We start from the raw sequence: 27514 nt of genomic DNA, 5'->3' as shown, positions 1-27514 counted from the left end.
GAGGACAGAGAAAAAACTGACAAGGTAGCTCAGCAGTAAACATCCGTGCTGGCCAAAATGACAAAGCAGAAACGTTATCTTAAGTACAATATTGGTTTTTATTTCACATAAATATGTACACACGGTCATTTACTACATTACATATATTTAGAGTGTAAAGTGTCAAGGCATTTTTCGAGAAGGAGTCTGTAATCGTTGAGAGGGACCATTAACTTGAATCTTTGCAATATTTTCATTCTCGTGCCAGGTCACGTCATTCTCTGCCTGTACACCGCCAATGATGCTATGAACGTCTCCCCATTCACAAGGACAGCTCCTAGTACGGCACTGACAATCAAAAACCCACTAAAAGCTCACAATGGAATAACAACACACATGCTACTGCAATGCGGAAACCTGAAGCTGTCATGAAGTTTGAGACAATGGCAAAGTCACTGAAACCGGGATTTTCTTGTAAAGAATATGTAAATAGTACTACAGCTTGGTAGATTGTTTTAGCACTACTTCCAGCGTTCAGCCAAGCAGAAAAAACTCTGGGTGTGCTCTAAATGTGATAAAATGACCATCTAGTTTTTGTAATAAAGTTAGTAGTGGATGGATGAGATTTTGCATCCATTTACTGCAAATATAGATCATGGGGCAGATATTCTATCTGAAACATTAGCAAACAGGAAAATGGTTGGCAACATGGGAAAATTCTAAGAGTTCATCTGCAAAAGTCACACTGCTGTGGGATGCCTAGGGAACCATTGCCACCATACAGATTTGAATTCTAGAAGAATGGATCGGTTTTTGATGCTCATGGTACCTGTGTCAGTCCTGGTGGTGCTACGCAGTCCTGATATTTTGGTCAATTCTAATGAGGTCTGAACTCTACGGATACCATTCTGATCAACTGCTGTACAGCCAATCAGAATTCCTGTTGTGCTCTACACCTTTCTGGACTGGTTTAGCAATCCTGGAAGGAGCAGGATAAGGACACCAGTGTCTTACTGCATTTCAGGTATTCAATGCCGCCTAAAAATCTGTTTCAGTGGTTAGTTATTTTAAAAGCATATTCCACCATTTTTGCTTAACAGAAATGTTCAGCAAACACTAATAGGACCTAAGAGGGGAGGCATTGGGGTGTAAAATGCAGCTTACTCCATTCTTTCTGGGATATCTATCACATCTGAATAACTGACATTTTAATGCCACAGATAAGAGTCAATCAGCCAAACAAATAAAATTACCATTTATAACATGAAACAGGATTGAACATAGGAATTTCACGCCAGGCTAATCTGTTACTCAACTCCCTAAAAACTATGATAAAGTTTGTAACACACCTTAAACATTCCCGCGGCCATTGTGATGAATGCCACTGTGTGAATGGAAGGAATGTCAGGCTATTTAAAAAAAAAATGTAAAACATCAACATTGTTCTACACTGAAAGTAAAGAACATGTTTTTAGAAGCACTAAGGATAGGTTTCGACCTTCTTTAATGCACTTAATGGTCACACCACATGGTAGATACAATTTTAATTGTAGGTCCGGTTTAATTTTATCATAAGCCTGAAATAATAAGAGCCACCCTCCATCTGTTAATATTCTACTCCAAGAAGGAGCAGTCAAAATAGTGATAGTGCTAAGGAGTCGATGTTATACTGAATGTGAAAGCAGGAAAATTCCGACTTGGGTATAGAAGGATTATAACCAGGGGCGGCCGACACGTATTAAAAGTGGAGGGTCAGGTGGAGGGGGCGCAGGGTGGAGGGGATGGGAGGGTTTAACATTTTTTTTTTTTTTTTTTTAAACGTACCTGGTGCTGCCGGCCGCCTCAGGCTCCTCTTCCTGGTCCCAGCAGCTTGAGAGACTCCCTGTGCAATCCCCTTGCTGTTCTCATGCTATTACCAAACAGGAAAGCAGCAAGGGGATTGGCCTGAGCAGGCACATGGAGTCTGTGCTGTTTCTCCAACCCAGCTGTCAAATACAGCTGGGTTGGAGAAACCTAAGTGTGCATTTCTGTTTGGCCAGCCGTTCAGACATGCACACTTTAATGCACTCCACCCCTCCTCCCACCTGCCATGGCCCAGACCCACCCCTCCCTGCACATGCTGGCTCAGAGCCAGCAGCTGAAAAATAAAACAAAATATTGTTTTATTTTTCAGCTGCTGGCTGTGAGCCAGAGGGGCAACACTTCTTCACCATTGCGAAGGAGCCGCAGCTGATTATAACATATAAGAGTAGTCAGAACAATTTCAGAATGAAGGACGTACCTTAAATGTTTTCTTCGTACCTAAGTGTCCAGAATGGGCTTAAGACAGAGTGTGAGTTATTTGTTTTTTAAAACATTCATGGACGCCTATAAAGTTACAGTTTTTCAAAATAGGTACACATTTAAGATCTACGTAATTGGAACTGTTGGTTACTTGTTCCTACAGAAAGAGAAACCTTATCTTTATGGATTAGTTGATATGCTACTTTGCAGCACATTAGTATACACAATGTTGCACATTTTGTAAGTGTAGCTGAAAGATGTGTAACTTGAGTTGTATTACCATGCATAGAAAAATATTTTTGGAATAAATTCTCAGTTATTTCTCGGACAAATCATCGTAAACTGGTTCTACGTGGAATGTTTTAAGTTCTCTTACAGCGACATATAGCTTTAGTCAAAATTGAATTCACACATGTATCCTATATTCACTATAAGCCATATCCCATGAAACTGAGAACAAAGCTCTCCAATGAGCCTCATTATGAGGTTTCAACACAATATATTTGTACAAAGTAGTGCTTAAATATCAATGAGATATATAATCTACGGCAGTGCACGTAGTTTAGATGCACCACTGCCCACGATGCTACACCCACAACATGATTCCAACAACTTTGAACACAAATATTGGATACAATTATGTTATGTTGTGTAGTCCCTTTGGCACAGCTAGAGGCCACATTTTTAGAATGCTGGTCTTGTTTCTACTGCCTGGACCAACCACTGTAGGATTAGTGGGTGTAATATTTTGTGAATTTACAAGCTGCCCGGAGCAGGAGGATAAATACTACTTAATAATTTACTGTCTGCTTCTCATCCCTTCACCACAACGCTAAATGGCAATACGGATGGGACTTTAGTCCATCACTGTATAGTTGACTGCTTGAGGACTCACTATTTACTATGAACAAAGTGCAAAGGTACTCCAATACGTGGAAAACGCCTATCAAGTCCAGAAGGATGCTACATAATATTGTGTACCACTCTATACTGTCCCAGGTAGGGCTGAATGTTTATTGTGGTAAAACTGACAGAAAAGGCATATTATGCAAGTGGCACAAATAAGCAATGTTCCTAAAGAAACTACACTGTGTTGAACAGTTTAGAAACTGAATTGGTCGAACCTACTTTGAACTATCTACATGAGCTAATTAAAGTTTCACTAAGAAACTGTGTAATGCAAAGGAGAATACCTTTCTTTTCAAACTAATGCAGACATAATGATATTATAAGACACATTTGTATTAAAAAAAGAGAATGGAAAGTATACCTAAAGGAACCAAGGAAAAAAGACGGATTCTCACCTTGTCAGCCTCTTTGTTAGACAGCAGAAAAGTTGGAAATAGAGTATGGATGTTACCGGTCCAAACAGCAAGAGGGCAAATTTGGAAATCCACAATGTAATTTTTGAGTTTAAGGCCATCATTGAAATGACAGGTATTGAAGAAGACGACTTCTAGTTAAAGAACAACTAAGCAGGCAAAATGAGGAAACTTACAGAAATCTAAAGCAAAGTCTTATAATCCAAGGACTCTGCAACGTCATTTGATTACATCATATGGACTTATTACTCAAATAGTAGAAATTAAAAAATGTGACTTCCAGTGAAAGAGCTGATAATATTACAAAGCACACAAGCAAAAGTATTTGTGCTTAAGTGTGAAAACTGCAAGGAATGGTTTCAGTGAAATGCCCTTTACTCAGAATATCATGAGAGCCTTGCCTTTTTAAGTTAATTTTCAAGCCTACAGTTTTATTCAACAACAAAACCATACATTTTTAAATGGCATACAATTTCTAAATAAATACATGGTGCATGCTAGAGAATAAATTCAGTTTTATAAAATCCACATTTTTAGCAATATTGTATCACTACCGAACACTGTACAAAAGCTCTGCAACACAAAAAAGATTTAAATTCTTACAAGTCATCTTCGCTTATGTCGTATTTTTACAAATCCACTTCGGAACGCACATTACAAGCGTTCGCTGCTTGTGTAGCAAGAGCCAGTACCATTGGATCACTTGCTCAGCTTCTTGCCTACATTCCTTTCCAGCTCAGCATGCACCATTGCTTTTTACAATATAATCTTGACCACGAAGCCTTATTCCAGGCATCAGTGCGAAATAGTAAAAATGGTTGCAAACAATTCAACTGGTCCAAAATAAATAAAATACCTTTTTTTATTTTATTTGTATTGTCCTGATGCAGGCTTGGTTTTGACATGAACAGATATGTATGGAGACAATATGGCGGACCACTAAAGAGGAATTAACACATATACTGTGCGTCGGACATTACCTTCATATCATAAAGACTTAAGATATTAGGACATGTGTAACAGTGCCAGGTACAAAAATAATATTTATTTTGCGACATGTTCTGTTTATCTCGACTAGGACCATTCCCCACCAGGTCTTAAACATGAGGTCTCCCTGGAAATGCTTTCCAGTGAAGTAGGGCACCACGGAGGCCAAGATGGCAGCTGAATCAGCAGAGACGGATGTTTCCAAGAGTAAGCAGTGAGGTTTTTTGAAAGTCACTGTCCACTGAGTAATGATGATGGTGCTAATATACAGTGCTGCTGCATGTTGAGAAGAACCCGCCCTTCCGTACTTCAGTAGCAACCCCACTTCCAACTGCTGATCTGGAGACCATGGTGCAACTGCTCCTCTATGCCCGTTTAAGAAAGGCGCAGAATTTAAAAAGAACATTCAAATTAACTTTCCTTTACAAGGAGCATCGAAGAAATGCAGAGTGGAGGTGTGTGCAGAAGGGAGAGGGAGAGCTAGAACGGGCACCCGAGCCCTGACAGCAGGATCCCACTCATGAGGATTTTTAGCCAGATTAGGGCCTGTCGAATCTGACAACCCAGCACCAGTGCAGTGCTGAGGTCAACTGAGGAGTGGAGCGCTACACAAAATACGTAACTGTGGAATCAAGAGGAACAATAATGGCGCAGTGAAGGAAAAGTGACTCTACACCATGAATCGATGTTCTTTGCCATCATGAGCCATCAAGATAACGTTGCGATTCGACGTCCAAATCAAGCGAGCCAACTTGAGGGCATTGTGTGATCCCGGGGAGGCAGGCTGGACAGGAGGCACCTGGTAGGTTTTGATACAGCGGAGCTGGGGAGCAGAGTTTAGCATGCCAATGCTTCCCAAAAGTGAAGTGTTCATCTGCAAGGGTAGAAGAAGGGTCAAGATTTGCAATAGGTTATTTCCAATAAAAAGATAATCACATTTTATAATTTACCACCTAGAAGTGATATTTCAATCCAAAATTATAAAAAAAGCTTTTTAATAAAGTTTCGTGCCTGAGTACACCACTTAACGCCTTTACTTTTAGGCTTTTAAGTCACAAAGCACTTTGGATTGGCAACAATACCACAGTTTGCACTTACCTGGTAACGCTGAATTGATGACTTCCGTCCCCCCCGCCCCCACACAGTGTAACTAGACAATCGCCAACTGGATGAGGATTGTCTAAAGCTGAACACCAACAAGACCGAAATCATGATTTTCGGGAAGAGCACATCACTATGGGACTTCACTTGGTGGCTAACAGAGCAAGGACTGACACCCCACCCCACCACCCACACCAAGAACTTCGAATCACCATTGATAGCAAACTCAACATGACCGCCCAAGTCAACACAGTCACTGCCTCATGCTTCTATACTTTGAAGAAGATTTTAAAATGGCTTCCAATCAGCACCCAGAAAGACGTCATGCACACCCTGGTCACATGCAAGTTGGAATATGGGAACACACTCCATGCTGGGATCAAACTAAAAGAAAAACCTTACCAGAAGGCTGCAGATCATTTAGAACTCAATGGCTAGAATGGCCCTCTACCTTCTACGTCACACCTGATGGAGCTCTACTTGCTCCCTATTCTCAAATGAACACAATTCAAACTAGTTAACATTTTCAAGGCACTACATAACACTGGCACAGCATACCTCAACAATCGCATCTACTTTAACGAACACCAGGATACTCTCCAAGGTGATCGTGCGTTTTATAAATCTGCCTAACAAGATAAAAACCTGAATAATATTTTGTGGCACCCATTACAGAACCTCAGTGACATGGTCCAAGTGTCTTGAAAATGAAGTAGAAAAATATGTAAGGGGGCAGGATGAGCACACCCTGACCCCAAAGACCATGTCGGGGAGGGGCCCCTCTTGACTGGCTGGCCACAACATTGGGAACATGCTGTAGAAGCCATTACAAGACTTTGGGACATGGTCCCTATTGAAATACATGGTGGTGAAACCTGTTTTTAAAGGTCGTGAAAAGGAGCACATACAAAGGGTGATCAAAGATTTTACACACTATAAATCGTTTTTGTTGGTACCATATTAATTTTAGGAATTGTAGTGCATTAAGGTGATTTTACTTCTTTGTAAAATGCTGATCAGCTGCTGGGATTTGATAAACCAAGTCTGAGAGAAAACTGTTGTCTCTCATAATTTTCTCATAGAAGTTAAGGAAGGCACTCCAGAAGTAAAAATTTGAGCTTATTTTCTGTAAATTCATGCTATCTTTCTCACAAATGTGAGAATAAACTCTGACATACTGGGTAAACTTTGTACATATTCTAATGAACAACTACAGTGATAACATTCGAATTTATGACAAAAATGTGGCTCACCTGAAGCCATATGATTGAATCAAAGTGATAAAACTTGAAAACATTTCCTTTAGAAATTAACAAATGAGGGTGTTTGTTTTGTTATAGAAATTATTTTTAGTGCTGTAGAAAGGAAAGTTGGACACATTTTGAATGAGTTCTTCCTTATCCATTTCAGTAAAACTTTCTGATATGCTGATTGAAATATATATTCAACACCAGCCGCAGCCTGACAGTTACTTTCCTGGTGATCAACTAGAGTTTTGCAGAAGTATTCTAATGATCATCTAGAGTGCAAACATTCAGTATTTATGACAAGTGTGTGGACCACCAGGCCCCCATCTTGACAGAATCAAAGCTGTAAGACTGAAAGCATTTAATACAGATACTGCAGTAAATGAAGAATTGAGGGAGGTCCATAACTAAAACAATCTTCCAAAGTCCCTTTCAAACATAGCCCAACCATCATCCAAATGTAGCTCAACTATAGCCTAATCACAGAAGGGTGCAAAATGTTTAAGTAGTACCTCGTACAACAAATAATCAAGTGACCAACCAGAAAAAAATACGTAACAATATCAACTAGTTAAAAAACACTTTGGGGGTTATTACGACCCTGGCGGATGGCGGTAATTTGGGGAAGGGGACTGCCAATAGGCTGGCGGTACCTTTTCCCAAATTATGACATTGGCGGTTTGGCTCAAGCTAAACCGCCAATGTACCACTCCGTCCGCCAGGGTGGTAATGGCCGCTGGGCTGGAGACTTCAGTCTCCAGCCATGCGGCCGTCACAATCCCATCCTCGGGATTAGGACCCTGCCTACCGCCATGGTTTTCGTTGCTTCCATTATGCCACAAAAAGTATGGGGGTAGGCACTATCAGTGCCAGGGAATTCCTTCCCTGGCACTGCTAGGGGTCTCACCCACCCCCCTCCCCATAGTCCTATGTGTACCTAGGGCCTGTAAATCAAATGCTACTAGTAGGCCTGCAGCACTGATTGTGCCAACCACATGAGTAGCCCTGTAACATGTCTCAGACCTGCCACTGTAGTGTCTGTGTGTGCAGTTTTAACCTGCCATGTTGACCTGGCAAGTGCACTCGCTTGTCAGGCCCAAACCTCACCTTTTATTACCTGTAAGTCACCCCTAAGGTAGGCCCAAGGCAGTCACATGGGCAGGGTTCACTATATTTAAAAGGTAGGACATATACTGGTGTGTTATACCTGTCCTGATAGTGAAATACTGTTAAATGTGGTTTCCACTATTGCAAGGTCCATCTCTCCCATAGGGTAACATGGAGATTGCCTTGAAAAATCTTCTAAGTGTAATTTCCCAATAGGAGCAGATAGAGATATGCTGTTTGAGGGCTCTGAACTCAAAATGTAAAAATACATCTTTTGGTGAAGTTGGTTTTTGAATTGTAAGTTTGAAAATGCCACTTTTAGAAAGTGGGTATGTTCTTGCTTAACCATTCTGTGCTTCTGCCTATCTGCTGAATACATGTCTGGGTCAGGATTACAGTTGGGCTGTTTGTGCATTCACTTTAGACAGTTGCACAAGGGAAGCTGAAGTGTGCCCTGCATATACTGATGGCCTATCAGCAGCGGGGTGGGTCTTCGAGAGCTAGAGTGGTGGGAGGAGCTGACACCTGCAGCTGAATAGGCCTGTGCCTGTCCTCACACAAAGCTGTCTCCAACCCCCTGGAGTTTGGGGCCAGGGCTGGGAAGGCACGGTCTTGCGCACTACACAGTCTTTTCTTTGAAGTTTCCCTACTTCAAAGACAGAAATAGGTATACGTACTGGACCTCTGACATCATATAGTTAGAACACTTCTGGACTGAGGACACTCTGCCAGGAAGAAGAGCTGGATGCTGTGGGATGGACTGCCACTATGCCTGCTGCTTTGTTGTGCTGGCCCGCTGCTTCTGCTGTCCTGGGAGTGACAGGACTGGACTTGCTTTCTACATCCTGCTTTCCAAGATTCTCCAAGAGCTTTAACTGAGCTCGCCTCCTGTTAAGAAGTCTCAAGGCCATCAATGACTTCACCTACCAGCACCTGGGCTCTCTTGCTGAGAGTCCTGACTTGCAAAGGGTGCCAAATCCAGTTCCTGGGCCCTTGTAAGTGAGCTCTGGTGCAACTAAAAAGAAACTAAGCACATGGACTCCAGAGCGACTTCGGAACTGGCGCCACTCTCCAACTCCGCGCCGCTGCCTGCACCAGAGCTATGGTACCTGCTGAGTGCAACGACTGCGACCTGCAACACAGGCCGGACACTGCCACAGTGCCTCAGAAGTCCCACTACAGCGGTGAGTCCCTAGTGCTGTGCCACAGACATCCAGGACACCTGACTCCGACTTCGCTGCAGCACCTGTGGCCCCGTGGTGCACCACAAAGTCAACACCTCGTATCTTGGTCTGCTGGATTTATCGATCCTGTCTTGTTGCAAGGAACTGGCGCCTCGGAACTGATGCCGCATCACCTCCCCTGCAACCGTAAGGAACTGATGCCTCAACTCCCCTGCCTAGCAGTAAGGAACCAATTCCTCACCTCCCAAGAAGCAATAAGGAACTGACGCTGCACCGGCTCCATCAACACTCACCTTCCTGACTCCGTGCAATGTCTTTGTTTCCTCATCATTTTCCAAGCTACTATACCAGGGGTCCGTGCGACTCTGTGACCTGCCCACCCCCCTTGTGAGTGGCATTGGACTGTTGGAAGAGACTCTGTCAAGATGCTGTGATAGCCCCAGTTGGAGCTATTGTGTTTCTAAGCACAATACTAGGATTTATTCTTCAAATTTTTTTATCTTTACTTGTGAATGTTAGATTTTTGTCGTTTTGGTCTTGTTTTACTCGGATAAATATTGGCTATTTTTCTAAACTGATGTGATGTACTTGTGTGGTGTTTTCATTGTGTTACTGTGTGTGTGTGTGTGTATATGTGTGTGTACAAATACTTTACCTGCCGCTGAGAAGCTTAACTGCTTGAGCCAAGCTAGCAATGGAGTGAACAGGGGTTATTTTAGCTGTGTGACTCTCTTCCTTGACTACAGTGAGGATCCCTACTTGGACAAGGTGCAAACCACTACTAACTACAAAACCCATTTCTAACAGACAGTCAGAAATCTGCGGCTAGATAGACTCTCTTCCAGATAAGACATTACCGAAAATAGGTAACTTGTTCATCTGATAGAGACTTCTAGCTGCAGATTCCTTATCTTAGAATAGATACTAAAGCAATACCTCCCCGGAGGTGGGTCTACAATGCCAATTTAAACTAGAAAGTTCTGCAGGACCAAGCGGATGAAATGCCCGTCGTGATGGACCTGAATGTCCAAACAGTAGTGTTTGTTAAACATGTGCAAAGATGCCCACGTTGCTGCCTGATGGATGTCCAGAACAGGGACTCTACGGGCTAACACAGTGGTCGCAGCCTTAACTCCAGCGGAATGAGCATGCAAACCCTCATGGGGTTGCTTCTTGGCCAATACGTATCCGATCTTGATGCAGAGTACTGTCCATCTTGAGATGGTCCATTTCTGCACAGCATTCCCTTTCTTGGCTCCTACGTGCCCCACAAAAAGTTGAATAAGCCACCCAGAATTCTTTTGTGTGATCAAGGTAGAATAACAATGCTCTTTTTGGGTCCAGACGGTGGTAGCTGTCTCCTCCTCTTTGGAGGGGTGAGGCGAAGCAAAGAAGGTAGGCAGGGTGATGTTCTGGCCTACATGGAAGGGAGTCCCAACCTTCAGAAGGAAGGAGGCATGTGTCCAGAGGACCAGTTTGTCTGGGTAAAAGATTGCATATGGAGGGTGCACCAAGAGTGCCTGCAAATTGCTGTTCCTCCTGGCTGATGTTACAGCCACTAGAAAGACAGTTTTGATGGTCAGTTGCCTAAAAAGGACAATTGTACAGAGGCTCTAAATGTGCACAGGTCAAGAAGGTGAGAACAAGACTTAAAATCCCACTGGGGCATGATGAATGGCTGGGGGGAAAGTGCTGCAAGCTGTTAAGAAACCTAGTCACAACAGTTGATTTGAATAAAGAAAATTTACAGAAAATTGGCCCAGCAACCACAAAAATGCTGAAATGGCTGACAGAAAACCTTTAACTCTACCCAGAGCAGAGCCCTACTGGGCCAATGATAGAGCAAACAAAAGAACCTTAGAGATAGATGCAGAAGGAAGCCCGATGTTGTGGGAATCACACCATGTCACAAACTTATCCCAACGGAAAGCACCTACCCACTTGAAGGGTCGCCTGACTGCCAAAATAACATAACAGACTGAGGAAGGAAGGTCGAAAGCTGTCAACTGTTGCCACTCAGTCTCCACAAATAAAGGTGAACAGTGTGCAGGTTGCTTCGAGAGAAGATCCTCTCGAAGAGGTAGCCTGATCAGAGGACTGATGGTCATGCTCAATAGTACAGGATTTCAAACTCTTCGTGCCTAATCTGGAGCCACAAGAATAACTTAGGCCAGGTTGTTCCTGATCTTCTTGAGAACTCTGGGCAGGAGTGCTATAGGCAGAAAGTCATACAGGAGGCCATAGTTCCACTTGAGACAAAAAGCATCTCCGAGCGAGAGTCACCTTGGAAACTCCGGTGCAAAAAACTGCGGACATTGTGTGCTCTAGTCAGTGGCAAAACAGATCTAATCAAGGCTCTCTCCACTGCTAAAAGAGGTCTTGCACCACCTCTGGGTGGAGATGCCATTTATAATCCACTAGGCATCTTCGGCTAAGTTTATCTGCCCTGGTGCTCAGGTAGCCCGCCAGGTGTTGAACCACTATGGAAATGCCCTGGTTTTACACCCATGTCCAGAGACACAAAGCAACTTGGTAAAGGTACCACAACCCCACCCTGCCCTGTTTGTTGCAGTACCACATGGCAGTGGTGTTGTCCATGAACACCTGCACCAGCCTTCCCTTGATCGAAGGAAGAAAGGCTTTTAGTGCCAAGCGAATTGCCCAGAGCTCCAACAGGTTGATGTGGAGTCTGGACTCAACCCAATACCAGAGTCCTCTGGTCTCCTCCTCTCCCATATGGTTGCCCCATTTCAGATGTGGTGCATCTGTCACCACAGTAACCTCTGTTTGCGGAAGGGAGATGTGTCTGCCACTGACCCAATCATAGTTTGTCAACCGCCACAGCAGGTCTTTCACAGTTCCATCCGAGATCTGGACCATGTTGTAGAGATCCACCTGATGCTACGCCCACTGAAACTTAAGGTCCCATTGCAGAGCCACTATATGACAACAGGCATTAGTCACAAGCGTGATGCAGGTGGGCATGAGGCCCAACAACCCTGGGTCATTCTCACTGAAATCCAGGTTAGAGGCTGAAACATAGGTATCAGAGCCTGAATATCTTGGACTCAGGAGGATAGGCCCAAAACTGCAATATTTCCAGAAGAACAAGTTACTTCCCTTCAGTAACGCATTATCTGGTACAGACGTATTCTAGTTGTAGATTCCCTACCTCAAATTTTCCCCAGGCGTCAGTCTGGAACAGGAGATTATTCTGGAGCTGTACCCTTGCGTGCCGTCAGGTGGCGTTGGTTGGCTCTGCATCCATTGGTGACGTCGTGTATGCTGGATATGGTGTCGCAGGACCTATATATGCGCCACAATGGCACGCTGACGTCAGTTTCTTTTCGTGACTTTCCACGCCAGAAGTGCGGAGCCATGAAGAACACTGACCACTGGCACGTCAGAACTAGGGCCTTGAAAGGGAAGTCCCTGTCCTTAGAAATCAGTTCGCAACAGGGACGATGGGTGGGTCGGTAAGGAATCAGCAGCTAGAATATGTCTACCAGATACTCCGTTAGCGAAGATAAGTAACTTGTTCATTTGATAGAGACTTCTAATTGCAGATTCCTTACCTTAGAATAGATACCCAAGGAATACCATCGCCTGAGGTGGGTCTGCGAACCAAGATCATACTAGGAAGTAGTGCAGGACCGAACAGACAAAATACCTGTCCCTTCAGACCTGACTGTCCAGGCAGCAGTGCTTGGAAAATGTGTGCAAAGATGCCCACGTTGCTGCCTAACAGATGTCCAGGACTGGAACTCCGGTGCTAACGAAGTGGTTGCAGCTGTTGCTCTGGTAGAGTCAGCATGCAAACCCTACAAGGGTTGCTTCTTAGACAGTGCATAGCACACTTTAATACAGAGAACAACCCATCTGGAGATGGTTTTTTTCTGCACTGCCTGGCCTTCCTTTGCACCCACATAATCCACAAAGAGTTGATTACCCACTTGGAACTCTTTGGTATGATCACAGTAGAATGCCAATGCTCTTTGTGGATCCAGGCAGTGGAGTCTCTCCTCTTCTTTAGAAGGATGTAGGGGTGCGTAAAAAGTAGGCAAGGGTGAAGGATTGGCCTATATGAAAGGGCGTGACCACTTTTGGTAAAAAGGAAGCCCTGGTTCAAAGCACCACCTTGTCAGGATAGATGGAAAGGAAGAGTGGCTTCGACAAAAGAGCCTACAGCTCACTCACCCTGTGGGCAGACGTAATGGCCTCATGGAAGCCTTTTTTAAGGTAAAAAGCCAGAGCGGACAGTTATGAAGTAGTTCAAAAAGAGCACACATTAGAAAAGTAAGACCCATGATCAAATCCCACTGGGGCATTATGAACAGAGAAGGAGGAAAGATATGTTTAAGACCCTTTAAAACTCTACTAACAATAGGAGGTTTAAACAAGGAGGGTTGGTCAGGTAATCCCTAAAAAGATAGCAGACAAATAACCCTTGAGGGTGCCCAAATCAGAGCCCTGCTGGGCTAAAAAAGTATAAACAAGAGGACCTCAGACAGAGGGGCAGAGAGGGGGTCAACAGACTTGTATGTGCACCATGCCACAAATTTGTTCCATAAACAGGCGTATACCCTTTTGGCGGAGGGATGCCTGGCTGCCAAAATAACGTTACAGGCTTTGGGTGAAAGGTCGAAAGTTGTCAACTGCCACTGCTCAATCTCCACGCAAGAAGGTGGAGACTGGAAAGGCTCAGGTGGGGAACCGTCCCCCGCTGCTGCAACAGAAGATCCACCCAAAGAGGCAGTCTGATCGGAGGATTGATGGCCATACTCAATAGCTCGGATTACCAGACTCTTCATGCCCAGTCCGGAGCCACAAGGATTACTTTGGCAGGGTTGTTCTTGATCTTACTGAGAACTCTGGGCAGAAGTGGTATGGGTGGAAAGGTGTACAGGAGGCCTGAGTTCCACTCGAGATGAAAAGTGTCTCAGAGCGAGTGCCGCCTTGGAAACTCGAACGCGCCAAACAGCTGACATTGCGCTTTCTCTACGAAGACGAAACAGAGCTAGCCAAGGCTCTCCCCAGTGCTGAAAGAGTCCTTGTGCCACCTCTGGATGGAGGCGCCATTTGTGATTGACTAAGCGTTGATGGCTTTGTTTGTCCACTCTGATGTTCAGACAGCCCACCAGGTTGAACCACCAAGGAAATGCCCTGATGTTCCAGCTATGTCCAGAGGCGCAGAGACCCCTGACAAAGGGTCCATGACCCCCCCGAATGCTTTCAATGCTAGACCTGATCCCCCTGAGCTCCAAAAGATTGATGTGGAGCCCGGAGTCCACCCAAGACCAGACACCTCTGATCTCCACCTCTCCCATGACGCCGCCCCATCTCAGGAGTGACACATCTGTCACTACTGTCAGATCTGGCTGGGGAAGGGAGAGGGATCTGCCTCTGACCCAATTGTGGTTCAAGAGCCACCACAGCAGATCTTGCTCAGTTCCCTCCGAGATCTGGACCATGTCGGAGAGATTCCCCTGGTGATGTGCCCATTAGAACTTCAGGTCCCTCTATAGAGCCCACATGTCATCCGGCATGTGTTACCAACAGGATGCAGGAGGCCATGAGGCCCAGCAACCTCAGTCATTCGCACGGAAATCGAGGATAGAGGCTGAAACATGGGTGACATAGCCTGAATATCCGGGACTCACAGCTCAGGAGGATTACCCCAAAACTGGACCATGTCCAGAACAGCTCCGATAAAGTAGAGTGTCTAAGAGGAAGTCAGGTGTGACTCTGGCATGTTTATAGTGAACTCCAGTGAATCATAAGGTCTGCCAAAGTCTGGAGGTGGAAGGTGCCAGCCCAGGGTGAGCCCGCCTTCAACAGCCAGTCATCGAGATAGGGGAAGAATGAAAGTCCTGACCTCCACAGATGAGCTGCAAACACCACCATCACTTCCATGAACACCCAAGGGATGCTGGTAAGGCCAAAGGGGAGCACAGCAAATTGAAAGTGCTTGTGGCCCACCATGAACCGCAGGTAACATCAGTGGGCAGGCAGGACGGGTATGTGGAAATATGCGTCCTGCAAGTCCAATGCTACCATCCAGTCTCCCGGGTCCAGGAAAGACAGAACTTGCATGAGAGTGATCATCTTGATTTTCTTGTTTTTCAGGAAGAGATTAAGAAGGTTCAGGTGTAGGACAGCACAAAGGCTTCTGTTCTTCTTTGGCAGCAGAAATTAGTGAGAACAGCAACCGCAACGTACATCTGATTCCGGAACCCTCTCTATGGCTTCCTTGGACTACAGAGCCAGCACTTCCTGATGCAGCAAGGAGAGGTGGTCTTCTGTCAGCCAGTCCTAAGTGGGTGGCATGGGTGGAGGGGTAGTCAAAAGAAAAGGAAATAGCCCCTTTGAACAATTTGTGAAACCCAAGGGACTGATGTCACTGTCCGCCAGTGCTGTAGGTGATGGCGTTTCCAGCAACCCCCCGTCCCCTCACATGCCCATGATGGTCGTAAGGGAAACTAAAGGGGTTTGGCGGCTGAGGCTGCTGGGGTGGGAAGTGGTAGGGTGGGCGTCTGGTAGACTGGCCTGACCTCAGGCCACCTGTCCCACGTGGTCTATGGGACCTGCATCCTCAGCCACAAAAAAGCTGGTAAGCCTGTTGGCTATGGTGGCTGGGAGGGTATGGACGTGGTTGGGGCACCCTGACGCAAAGAAAGAGGAGGAGGGAAGACTGGGGATGGCAAGGGGCTACAGACAAGCTGAAGGACTAGGCCATAGCTCTGCTCTTCTTAAAATGCCATCTAACACCAGAGCCATCAAAGAGCATGTCCATAAGCGAGGCTTGGACATGCCCTGAAAAGCCAGTGGTTCTCAGTCAGGTGTGGCGCTGAAAGGCCACCAACAAAATCGTTCTACCCAGTGAGCTGTGTGAGTCCAGTCCACATTGTACCAACCATTGAGGATCCATTGGGGACTCCTCCCGAGCCCGCAGGGCCTGAAGGTACTTCAGAGGGACCAGGCCTCCCAAATAAGAGGTTCATCACTGCATAAAGTTTCTTAAGCAGGGCGGGGTTTGCTCTGGGAAAGTCAGAAGACTTTGAAGGGTGTGGCAACCTCTTCAACTTCTTGTGTTTATGGGACTTCCCAGATGACTCAGTGTGAATACGATCGCCAGGTGCAGCTCTGTGCACAGTCCCGGGACCTTCAGCGCAACCAGGATCTTGAGTGTTGCATCGTCGTCCGATATCTTATGGAGAGGAGCTTTGGGGATTGCTCGCTCAGTGTCTTCAGGTAGATGGCATGGGAGTCCTCACAGGTCTTGGAGTCGTGGTGCCTCTCCAAGCACTATAAACACACCAAGAGTGGGTCTATCACAGACTTCTACCTGTGACAGGCACCACATGATTTAAAAGGAGCTGGTTTCTTAGGGGGCAAATGACTGATGGTCGGTCTAACCAGATCAGCACTATCTAGCGCAGAAAAGAAAAAACTGATGTCAGAGCTCCGGGGTGGCACCTATATAGAAACTGTGTATGTCATTTCCTGTGCGGATGACACAGACGAAGAGCGGACGACGTGTGCATGCTCAAAAACATCCGGATCCAGTCTGACACCTGGGGAATATCTTAAGGTAACTCAATCTGCAGCTAGAAGCAGTGCTAAAAAAAAGCAGAGCGGGGCGGGTGCAGCATGAGGAATAGGGAGGTGGGCATATGGGATACATTGAATTATTTTAATTTTTTTTTTTTATTACCTGATCCGCACTGCTCTCCTTTCCATTGTTGCTGCAGGCACAGGCTCCCAGCCTGCCCTGCAGCCAATCGTGACGCTGCTCATAACAACATCAGGATTGGCTGGGTGCGCTCAGCCAGGGCGCTCCCAGGCAGACAGGGAGCCTGTGCAGGCTCTCACCCGCCCAGCAACTGTGTTGCTGGGCTGGATAGAGCCTACTGTGCATGTGTGTTTGGCCAGCCCAAGATGGCTGGCCAAACACACATGCGCTCTGAAGGGGAGTGCTGTGCACTCCTCCTTACTGCTAGTCACTCCCATGTCCCCGCCCCTTTCATAACAAAAGGATAGTAAACATAGTTTATTATCCTTTTGTTCTGAAAGGTTTGCAGCTTCTGCTGTTGGTGCACGTGGGGAGGGGAAGTGGGGTGCAGGAGAGGGGGAGTGGGCGACATTCCCCCACCCTAACGGAGGAGCCTCCCCTGGCTAGAAGTCTCTATCAGATCATAATTTCTATGATGAGAAAAGGTAATTTTGTTTATTTCTAAAGGAAATGTGATTTTAAAGCTTTAATTCCACCAACATGACTTGAGGTGCCATACATATGTCACATATGCCGAATGTTAATGCTCTAATTGTTCAATAGAACACTGTGGTGAAGGAATTTGATTGAGTATTCTAAGTGTTATTTTATGTGGCCTAATGCTCACAGTCCATCCTGGCACAGCACACTGGTGACGAGGAATGTCCCCTGCGTGTGTACTGCACTTTGGAGCCAACCGTCCCCATTCCTATAACCACATACAGCATGCTTTGAGAGGAGCCAGTAGTAGATGGCTCACCCACCGCCAAAAAGAATTGCCATGGCACCTTCCCACCCCCTTCATTCTTGCATGAAGTGGTGAGCCAGTAAACTGCAACGTAAAGCATTGGCTTCCATCTCCTCCCTAGGGGGGTGGACTATGGACCTAAATTTCTTCCCCTCTCTAGGGAGGTGGACTACAAACCTAAATTTCTCCCCCGTGGCCTGCAGGGCCATGGCTGCCAGTGCTTCAGATACAAAGGAGAGCATGTCATCTCACCCATGAGTGTTCCAGCACTTGATTCTGTTGGCATTCAAGCACCCCAATCATGGGCCAGACATCCCTGGATTCAGCACTGTGAGAAGCAGCACATGGACGTTTAGCACCCTGTGGGAGTTTAGAGTCAGTCTTAGTGGGCATCCTTGCAGTGGGAGTACCATGTCACAAGACCAACAGAGGTTCACTCTGCAGCAGCTCGTTAGAAGACGTGGCTCAGCAAACTCACAAACTACTTTCATGCCATGAGAGAAACGGACCTAGTGGTAAAGCGCTCACTCCTTCACTATACATGAGAGGAATTCTTTAAACTGTCCATGAATCTCCTTAAAAAGGGAGAGGAAGACAACTACACGCAGCAGTTACTGTATTCAATGCCCATTTGAACCACAGATCAATCCAGATTTCCAATGACTTAAAATACGCCAGGCCCAGCAATGAGATGATGAATCTATGTGCGCAGCTGTGCAGGAGGACAAGCATGTGCACACAAGATGACCCACAGAAAACAGTCTGCACCCAATTAGTTATGGGCTGCAAATCGAAAGTGCTATGACAGCACATCCTGAGGGGACCGGGGATGAAAATGTAGGACATGTTGGTGCTTGCAAGAGCACACAAGCTGTCACACAGGACGGCAGAACGGACAGAGGAAGTAATAGTGATGGTCAACATTTGGAACTCTCCGGAACACGAAATCTGGATGAAAAATGAGTCAGTAGACCTAGTATGCATGGCACAGCTGGCTCAGTAAATCTTCACATAATGTGGGCAATACCTGCACCCACAGTTCTAATGCCCAGCGCACCTCATGCTCTAAATGTAGCAAGAATAACCACTTTGCTTGGTTATACCAAGATGGAGGTAGAGGTGGAGAAACCAGAGCAATGGCTTGTGCCCACATAAGGGAGCTCAAAGTAAGGGAACGAGGGAGGATCTGCCATCCACAGAGCATTTATCATCCACACGATGCAGTGGAGGAAGAAGTATTCCTCACATCATACTCAGCAAATGAACAGCACTGAAGAGGCTGTAGGTGGTCTACAGAATCAAAATCAACAGCCAATCCGTCTTAGTGCACAGACAGAGGGGCATCTGTGAATGTAATCATTTTGGACAAGTACCACCATTTGATAAGGTGCCCACACTAACTACAAAAAGACAAGAATACTTGTTTACAGGAGTGACAGCACACTCCCCTAAGCTGGGACACTCAACTGACATGTCTGCCACTGAGAGCAGTGGATCAACGCAAAGTTTTACATCATTGTGAAGGCAGGAGACACCCATGGAGGATATAGGGCTTTTAGCGGGCACCAAACATGAACACAACCATCAAGTGTACTATATATTACAGAAATTTAGACACATTTTCGAAGGGCGAGGATGTGCCAAACATTATCACGCCAAGCTGCACATAGTTGAGGCTGTTATGCCGGTAGAAGTGATAAACTGATGCATTCCCCTTTCAGCTAAGAGCATAAGTGGAAGAGGAACTTATGAGACTTGAAATACTTGGGAGTAATTGAAAAGGTGTCTGGTCCGACCACCTGGGTCTCCCCAATGGTAAATGCCCCAACACCCAAGCAACCACGTGAAGGCAGGCCCGGCATATAAATGTGGCTCCCCTAACTGAGCTATCAAGAGGGAGCACCACATCACCGCAACCGTAGGCTCATCATAGCACATCTCACCGGAGCCGAAACGTTCTCCAAGATCAACCTTAACCTAGGGCTTTTCCAACTACTCCTGAAGAACAGGTACATTATGACCTTCATGATACAGCTAGGACTTTGGCATTACAAGAGACTGAACTCTGGAATATCATTAGTAGCAGATGTCTTCCAAAATGCCATAAGGGAAGTCTTGGCCAGACTGCCAGAAGTCAGCAATGATGTACTGTTCTACTCTAAATCCGAAGACAAGCACTACCAGCACATCCTGGCAGCCCTGCAAAGGATGTCAGAGCGAGGCCTGACACTTAACAAATCGAACGTCTCATTCTTTGAATGAGTTGAATTCCAATCTACATTGGCGGAGATATCGGCATGGATCCAAAAAAATCCAAGGATATCTGGAACCTCCCAGCTCCGATGTCTCCCAGGGAAGTAAGGAGGTTCTTAGGAATAACAAAGTATTGTTGGTGATTTATCCCTAATTGGGCTACATACACAGACCAGCTGAGCGCATTACGAAATTCCACACCAAATGGGAATGTGGGGGGGTGGGGGAACTGAAAAAACTGATTTTTAGCAAATCAAGGATGCCACACTTCATGATGTAATCGTGGCACACTTCCACCCTGCTCAAGAAACTAAAGTCCTATGGGGCTAGAATCTGTACTGGTACAAAGCACGGTGAGTGTCGGTGGCACTCGCTAGTCAGGTTCTGTCAGACTTAGAGACAAGGTAGGCCTAAACTGATTTCCATCTTTAACTCATAGAAAGAAGGTTCATTGTAGTGACTGACCACAAGCCATGGGTGAACCTGTTTTAAGGAACGTCCAAACACCCTCCATCCTGCTGAGAGAAATGGGTTGTTCAGCTGCAGCATCAGAGTCAGCTACTGGCCAGAGCAGACAGTTGTCTGCGTAGGATAATAGAAGCGATCCAACTAAACAAGTGGCTGACGTTTCTAGCAAACTCAAGATTACTCGACCAGTTTGGTCGAGATACTCTCGAGCAGCTCTGGAGGGTGCGCTCAGAACTCAGCGTGACCAGTGACTGACTCATTCTCCGAGGAAGAAGGACTGTGGTACCCCAGGCCATGCAGAATCTCCTGGTAAGGCAAGACCACCACAACAAATTCAAGACTGCAGGAATAACTGTGGTTTCCAGGAATGGATACCAACGTACACAAACTGGTAGCCCAATGTCTACACTGTCAGCTCCTATTATCACAGAAAGTCCCAGTACCGCACCCTGGATTCTGGCCAGCGTTGACTTTGGAAGCTTCCCTGATGGCATGCATGCTCTGGTATTCATGGACATGTACTCGAAATTCCCTATAGTCGAACTGGATGAATCAACTTTGTTTGAACATGTGAAAACCAAGACAGAAAAGATGTTTGCAGCATTTGCCCTCCCAACAACCATGAGGTCCGATAATGGACCCACTTTTCAAGCATATGTAAAAGGCCTGAAAGTAGGACATAGGCACATCACTCCTCAGTGGACTCAGGGGTGGAAAGACTTATGCACACCATAACCAGGGTGCTGAGGATCACTGTAGACCAAGCAGGAGATACCAAATGTGCCCTTCAGAACGTCTTGATGGCAGTTTTGTAACGCGCCTCAGTGTGTAAGTCAATGCACCCAAACTTTGCCGATGTCTGGAAGGAAAGTTGAAGATGTGTTCTCAACTGCATCATTTTCCACAACATGTGGAAACTGAAGAGACACGTGACAGGAGACAGCCAGCAGTAGAGGACCCAAAACAATCATCTAATGATGGAGATCCAACAAACCAAAGACAGTTGAATCTAGAGAGGTGACCAAGTACTTGTAAAATACAGGTATCTTGGATGTAAATACCAGACAAGCTATGAAAAAGGGGTGTTGACACTGGCAAGTCACAAGGAATCAATGAAGATCGCAACAAGTAACGTTTCATGGTTCAACAAAGTACACCCGAGAACAACCTTGGGAGCTGAGGATGAGAGTCCTGTTGTGAATCACCCTCACAATGCAACATCAACTGGCCTAATGGGTCAAGGAGGCACACCGGATTCACCTAACCCAAACTGGCCTAATGGGTCAAGGAGGCACACCGGATTCACCCAACCCATTACCAAGACCCCAACCTGAAGTCTCTCAAAGGAACAGCCAACATTATCTCCTGCAACCCCATTCCTGACCCAACATGAGGCTGAGGGACTTTGTCATCAACACCACTGTCACTGGGCCACGAAATGGACTGATGTAGAGCACATGGGGAAAGAGCAATTAAGATGGGGAAGGATTTAGTGTTCTAGTTATTAACTGAACATCAGTTGCACCTGACCTCACACGTACCAAGGCCAGGCGAAGACTCTGGTATAAATATATGGATGTCCTGCCCCTCGAGGCAGAGTCTAAAACTGAGTCTCTCAAGTGTTAGTTCACATGTCACTGATAACCGGGCCCGCACTAATGCTCACGGATCCTCCCAGCACATCACAAGTGGGAGGGGCAGTGGCAGAACAACAGATCATTGAGGGCAGAGGGGAGGTTGGAAAGGGCAGCAATCAAACCATGCAGGACAGGTAAGGGAGGCTGCTGCAACACAACAAACTGTGGAGGGCCGGAGGGAGGGGCATTGGTAGCACAATGGGCCATGGAGGGTATGAGAGAAGGGTTAGGGGCACAGACATGAACAAATGAGGACAGAAGGGAGGTGGCAGAAGCAACAAGCTGAACATCTAGGGGTAGTGTCAGCAAAACAGATCACACAAGGAAGGTTGGAGGGCAGCAGCAGCACAATGGACGATGGAGGACAAAGGAAAGGGTGCAGGGGCACCACACATATAACTGAGGGCAGGAGGAGGGGGCCTGGGGCAGCAAACTGACCATGCAGGGCAGGTGGGAGTGGCAGTGGCAGCACACTTGACCATGTACAGCAGGAAAGAGGGGGTGGGGGCATGAACATGGACAATGAAGGGAAGGGGAGGCAAGCAAAGGCAGCAAGCTAACTACGCATGCCAGGCAGGAGGGCCAGTGATAGCACATCAGAGCATGTAGGGCAGGAGGGAACAGGCAGAGACACACCAATGAACCATGGAGAAAAGGAGGGAAGAGATATGGGTACATACTCCACCAACGAGTGGTAAAGGGGAGGTAGGGGCAGGGGCAAATAGCTGACAACGTAGGGCAGGTGGGAGGGGCAATGGCAGCACCATGGACTATGCAGGGGAAGCGGAAGAGAGAGAGGCGGCACAGAAGACCATGGAGGGCATGATTGAAGGGGGTTAGGTATCTGGACTCAGGCAATGGAAGTCAGGGGAGGGGCAGGGACAGCAATCTGACCACACACACAGGGCAGGTGGAAGGGGTAGAGGTAGCAAACAGACCACGCAAGACAGGCATGAGGGGCAGAGGCAGCTCAACGGACTGTGGAGGGTGGGGAAGGGGGATTGGGGTCAGACTCAGAAAACAGAGAGTAGGGGGATGGTAGCAGAGGCAACAAGCTTATCGTGCAGGGTGGGCATGAGGTGCAGTGGCAGCACATTCTACCATGCAGGTCATTTAAGAGGGGCAGTGGCACCACAACATACTATGGAGGGCAGGAGGGAGGGGATATGGGCATGGACTCAGAGGACGTAAGGCAGCAGGAGGGAGTAGGACAGATGCTGCAAGCTGACCGTGCTGGGCAGGTGGAAGGGGAGCAGTACCACAACATATGGCGCAGGGCAGACAGGAGAGGCAGAGCAGGTCAATGGACCATGTAGGGCAGGAGGGAGGGGAGAGGGGTGCAGACACAGGGACCATAGGGTGCAGAAGAGTGGGCGTAGGTATACCAACACAGACAGTAGATGGCAGTGCGAAGGAGGCAGGGGCAGCAAGCTGACCACACAGGGAAGGGGTGTGGGGCAGTGGCACCACAACAGACCATGAATGGCAGGCAGGAGGGGCAGGGGCAGTTCAATGGACCATGGAGGGCTGCAGGGAGGGGCAGGGTCACACACACAGACCATTGGGTGCTGAAGGGAGGGTTTAGGGGTATGGACTCACATCACGGAGGGCTGAGGGGAGGGAACAGGACCGGCAAGCTGACCATACAGAGCAGGCAGGAGGGGCAGAAACAGCACAGCAGACCACGCAGGTCAGGTAGGAGGGGCCGTGGAATCACAATGGACTATGGAGGGCAGGAGGGAGGGGATAAGGGCAGGGACTCAGACATCGGAGGGCAGGGAGAGAAGGCAGGGACAGAGACAGCCAATAGACCATCCTGGGCAAAAAAATAATAAAAAATAACCTTACCTCAGACCGCCGTCTCCCACTGTCTCCTGCCGCCTCGTGCCTGTTCCATCGATGTGGCGTCCCAGCATTCACTGGGACACTAGCACAGGTTCCACAGCATTCCTGGTGCTGCTTTCAAGCTAAAGCTAGCACGAAAGCAGCGTCAGGATTGGTCTGAGTGGCTCAGAATGTTGCTCAGACACAACCCTGGGGTCTGTGCAGTTTCTCCAGCCCGGCTGTTAAACACAAGCAGGCTGGACAAACCTAAGTGCACATGTGTGTTTGGCCAGCCTAAGACGATCGGTGAAAAACACATGCGCTCTTAGGTGCACTCTATTCCTCCTCCCCAACCCACCTCCCGGGGCCCAGCCCCGTCCCTCCCTGCACTGCTGGGAGGGGTGCTAGTAAGCTATTGTTTTATTTTTCTGCTGCTGGCTCAGCCAGTGGGGCAACGCTCCTTCGCCATAGCGAAGGAGTCACCACTGTCTCCCCCACTACCCTTTCTTAACGCTGCCTTGCCAATCTTCTGTACTGTTTAATTCCCTTCCCCCCTTCTTTGTGCAGCAGTCTCAGGAAAACAATTTCTCCTCTGTTAATTGTATCGCTTTATATATAAATATATATAGCTACAACTACTTGTGTGTGTGTGTATGTTCGAGTGTGTAAGTAACATCCATAATGTAAAAGTAAAAAGAAATCTGGACTGCAGCATGTCTATGGCAGTGCAGGAGGAGGCAGAGGTCTGGCAGGCGAAATTGCCATACAAAACCTTACACCAACTAAATATTAAACAAAATGTAATCACGCTACTGCAAAACCATGGTTGTTTGGACCATGATCGTGTTGCTGCTGCAAGAGTCTTCCAAGAAAAAACCCCACATGGCAGTGGAAAAAGAATTGGAGCATTCCTTTTATTAGAAAAACAAAAAGTAGATTTTTGCAGAGGACAGCTTATGGCATTACTTTCTACGCATAATATGTTTTAAAAAGAATGATCACCAGAGCATGTATTTAACCCCTTCTGTACGGGGGATGTAATGGTTACGTCCAACGGCACAGTGCTCCTGTGCCGAGGACGTAACCATAACGTCCTGGCACATGAGCTCAGAGAGCTTCCCTCCCACCCCCCCAGGGCAGGGATGGAAGGGGAAGCCCTTCCCCTTCAACCCGACACCCCCCAGTGACGTCTGATGACGATCTGATGATCGCGCGCTGACCTCATCTGAGGCCCCCTCCCTTGCGGTTGGAAGAGAAATGCAAAGCATTTCTCTTCTGATCATGTGATGGAGGCCTGAGAGGCTTCAAAGGGAAGGAAAGGAATTTCCTTATTTTTGAAGTCTCTCAGAACATTTTAGCAGCCAGATCATGAAGCGATTTGGCTGCTGAAATGCCCACTAGACACCAGGGATTTTTTTTCCAATACGGAAACTGGCATCAGGGGAGCGACCCCTTGGGCAAGAGTCGCTCCCATTTATTTCAGGCCATTTCTACTCCCCTTGGGGGCAGATCGGCCTATTTCTATTAGGTCGATCTGCTCCTGGGGCGCAGAAACCACTTAGGCACCAGGGATTGGTGAGTGTGTATGTGTGTGTTTTGTTTGGGGGGGGGCAGCCCCTTTGGGTAAGGGTCGCTCCCTATGGGGGCTCATTACTGTTGGCCATATCTGCATCCCTTGGGGGCAGATTGGCCTATTTTTGGAAGGCCCATCTGCCCCCAAGGGAGGCAGAAAGCTCACCAGAGACAAGGGAAGATTTTTTTCCAAAATAAGAGGGTGGGCGTATGGCCATACCCCTCCCCAAATAAATGGGGCCAAAGTTGTTCTGCCCACCAGTGGGCAGATGGAGCAATTACCCCTGATCCAAACCTGGGGGGGCAGAAAGTTTACTAGATGCCAGGGAATGAAAAAAACAATAGTGGGGTGGTGGGTACCAACCAGTATTGACCTGGTTATGCCATCCCAACTGAAGGGGCAACAGTCTTTCAGCTCTCCCCCGCACACTAAAAATCTTATCCCATGGCAAGCAGGAGGACAAGCAGGAGGACATTTTATTATTTTGAGTTTTGGTTTTACATTTGGGCCAAGAGAGCTTGGCTAACTCTCAAAATTGTCCCACTTGGAATGGTGAGGTCTGCACTTTATGGACTTTGGGACGCTGCCATGTAGAAAAATCCACAAGACAGACACATCTGAAAACTAAACATCACATGCACCCCGCACCATTTTCTTACCCACAATGCCCAGCAAACCTCCAACTCTGCTGGAAATCACAAATTTTTTCACATTTTTGTGATGGAACCTTCCGGAATCTGCAGGAATCCACTAAATTCCTACCACCCAGCATTGTCTCATCTATACCGTCAAAAATTCTGCTGCACTTGTCAGCCTAAAAATGTTTTTTTTCAGACTGCCTTTTTGGACCCGCTTTGGTTCCCCCTCAATTTCGACATGTTTTTGGCTCTTCCCTGTCACAAGCACTTGGCCCACCTACACAAGTGAGGTATCATTTTTACCGGGAGACTGAGGGGAACGCTGGGTGGTAGGAAATTCGTCCCAGTGCTGTAATCCCACACAGATATGTGGGAAAATGTGATTTGTTTTTAGCTAAATGTGAGGTCTGATGAGTATTCTGGGTAAGAAAACATTGGGGGATCCACGCAAGTCACACCTCCCTGGACTCCCTCGGGTGTCTAGTTTTCAGAAATGTCTGGGTTTGGTAGGTTTCCCTAGATGGCTGCTGAGCCCAGGACCAAAAACGCAGGTGCTCTCCCCCGCAGAAACAGGTAGTTTTGTATTTGATAATTTTGATGTGTCCAGAAAGTGTTTTAGGGCATTTCCTTTCGCGGGCAGTAGTCCTACCTACAAAAGTGAGGTACATTTTTATCGGGAGACTTGGGGGAACGCTGGGTAGAAGGAAATTTGTGGCTCCTCACAGATTCCAGAACTTTCCGTCAACGAAATGAGAGGAAAAAGTATTTTTTGGGCCAAATTTGAGGTTTGCAAAGGATTCTGGGTAACAGAACCTGGTCAGAGCCCCACAAGTCATCCCATTGTGGATTCCCCTAGGTGTCTAGTTTTAAAAAATGCACAGGTTTGCCAGTTTTCCCTAGGTGCCGACTGAGCTGGAGGCCAAAATCCACAGCTAGGCACTTTGCAAAACACAGCTCAGTTTTCTTCGGGAAAATGTGATGTGTCCACGTTGTGTTTTGGGGCATTTCCTGTCGCGGGCGCTAGGCCTACCGACACAAGTGAGGTACCATTTTTATCGGGAGACTTGGGGGAACGCTGGGTGGAAGGAAATTTGTGGGTCCTCTCAAATTACAGAACTGTCACCGAAATGTGAGGAAAAAGTGTTTTTTTAGCCACATTTTGAGGTTTGCAAAGGATTCTGGGTAACAGAACCTGGTGAGAGCACCACAAGTCACCCCATCTTGGATTCCTCTAGGTGTCTAGTTTTCAGAAATGCACAGGTTTGGTAGGTTTCTCTAGGTGCCGGCTGAGCTAGAGGCCAAAATCCCCAGCTAGGCACTTTGCAAAAAACAGGTCTGTTTTCTTTGGGAAAATGTGATATGTCCACAGTGTGTTTTGGGGCATTTCCTGTC

At 46.9% G+C, this 27514-nt stretch overlaps 1 protein-coding gene across 4 annotated transcripts in view; it reads right to left on the bottom strand.

The window, feature by feature from the left end:
* Positions 1-80: 80 nt before the first annotated feature.
* WDR7 (WD repeat domain 7) overlaps positions 81-27514 on the bottom strand; it is a 972184-nt gene continuing 944750 nt past the window's right edge. For all 4 annotated transcript variants that reach the window (XM_069219934.1, XM_069219942.1, XM_069219953.1 and 1 more), the window contains one exon: positions 81-5445. In XM_069219934.1, the coding sequence (XP_069076035.1) occupies positions 5242-5445 (204 nt within the window). In that variant the 3' untranslated portion in view covers positions 81-5241. The remainder of the gene's footprint in view (positions 5446-27514) is intronic.

This window comes from Pleurodeles waltl, chromosome 1_1, assembly GCF_031143425.1.
Source record: "Pleurodeles waltl isolate 20211129_DDA chromosome 1_1, aPleWal1.hap1.20221129, whole genome shotgun sequence".
In the NCBI taxonomy this organism is placed as follows: domain Eukaryota; kingdom Metazoa; phylum Chordata; class Amphibia; order Caudata; family Salamandridae; genus Pleurodeles; species Pleurodeles waltl.
The sequence above is the reverse complement of the archived record's forward strand: the minus strand, read 5'-3'. Positions and strand labels throughout refer to the sequence as shown.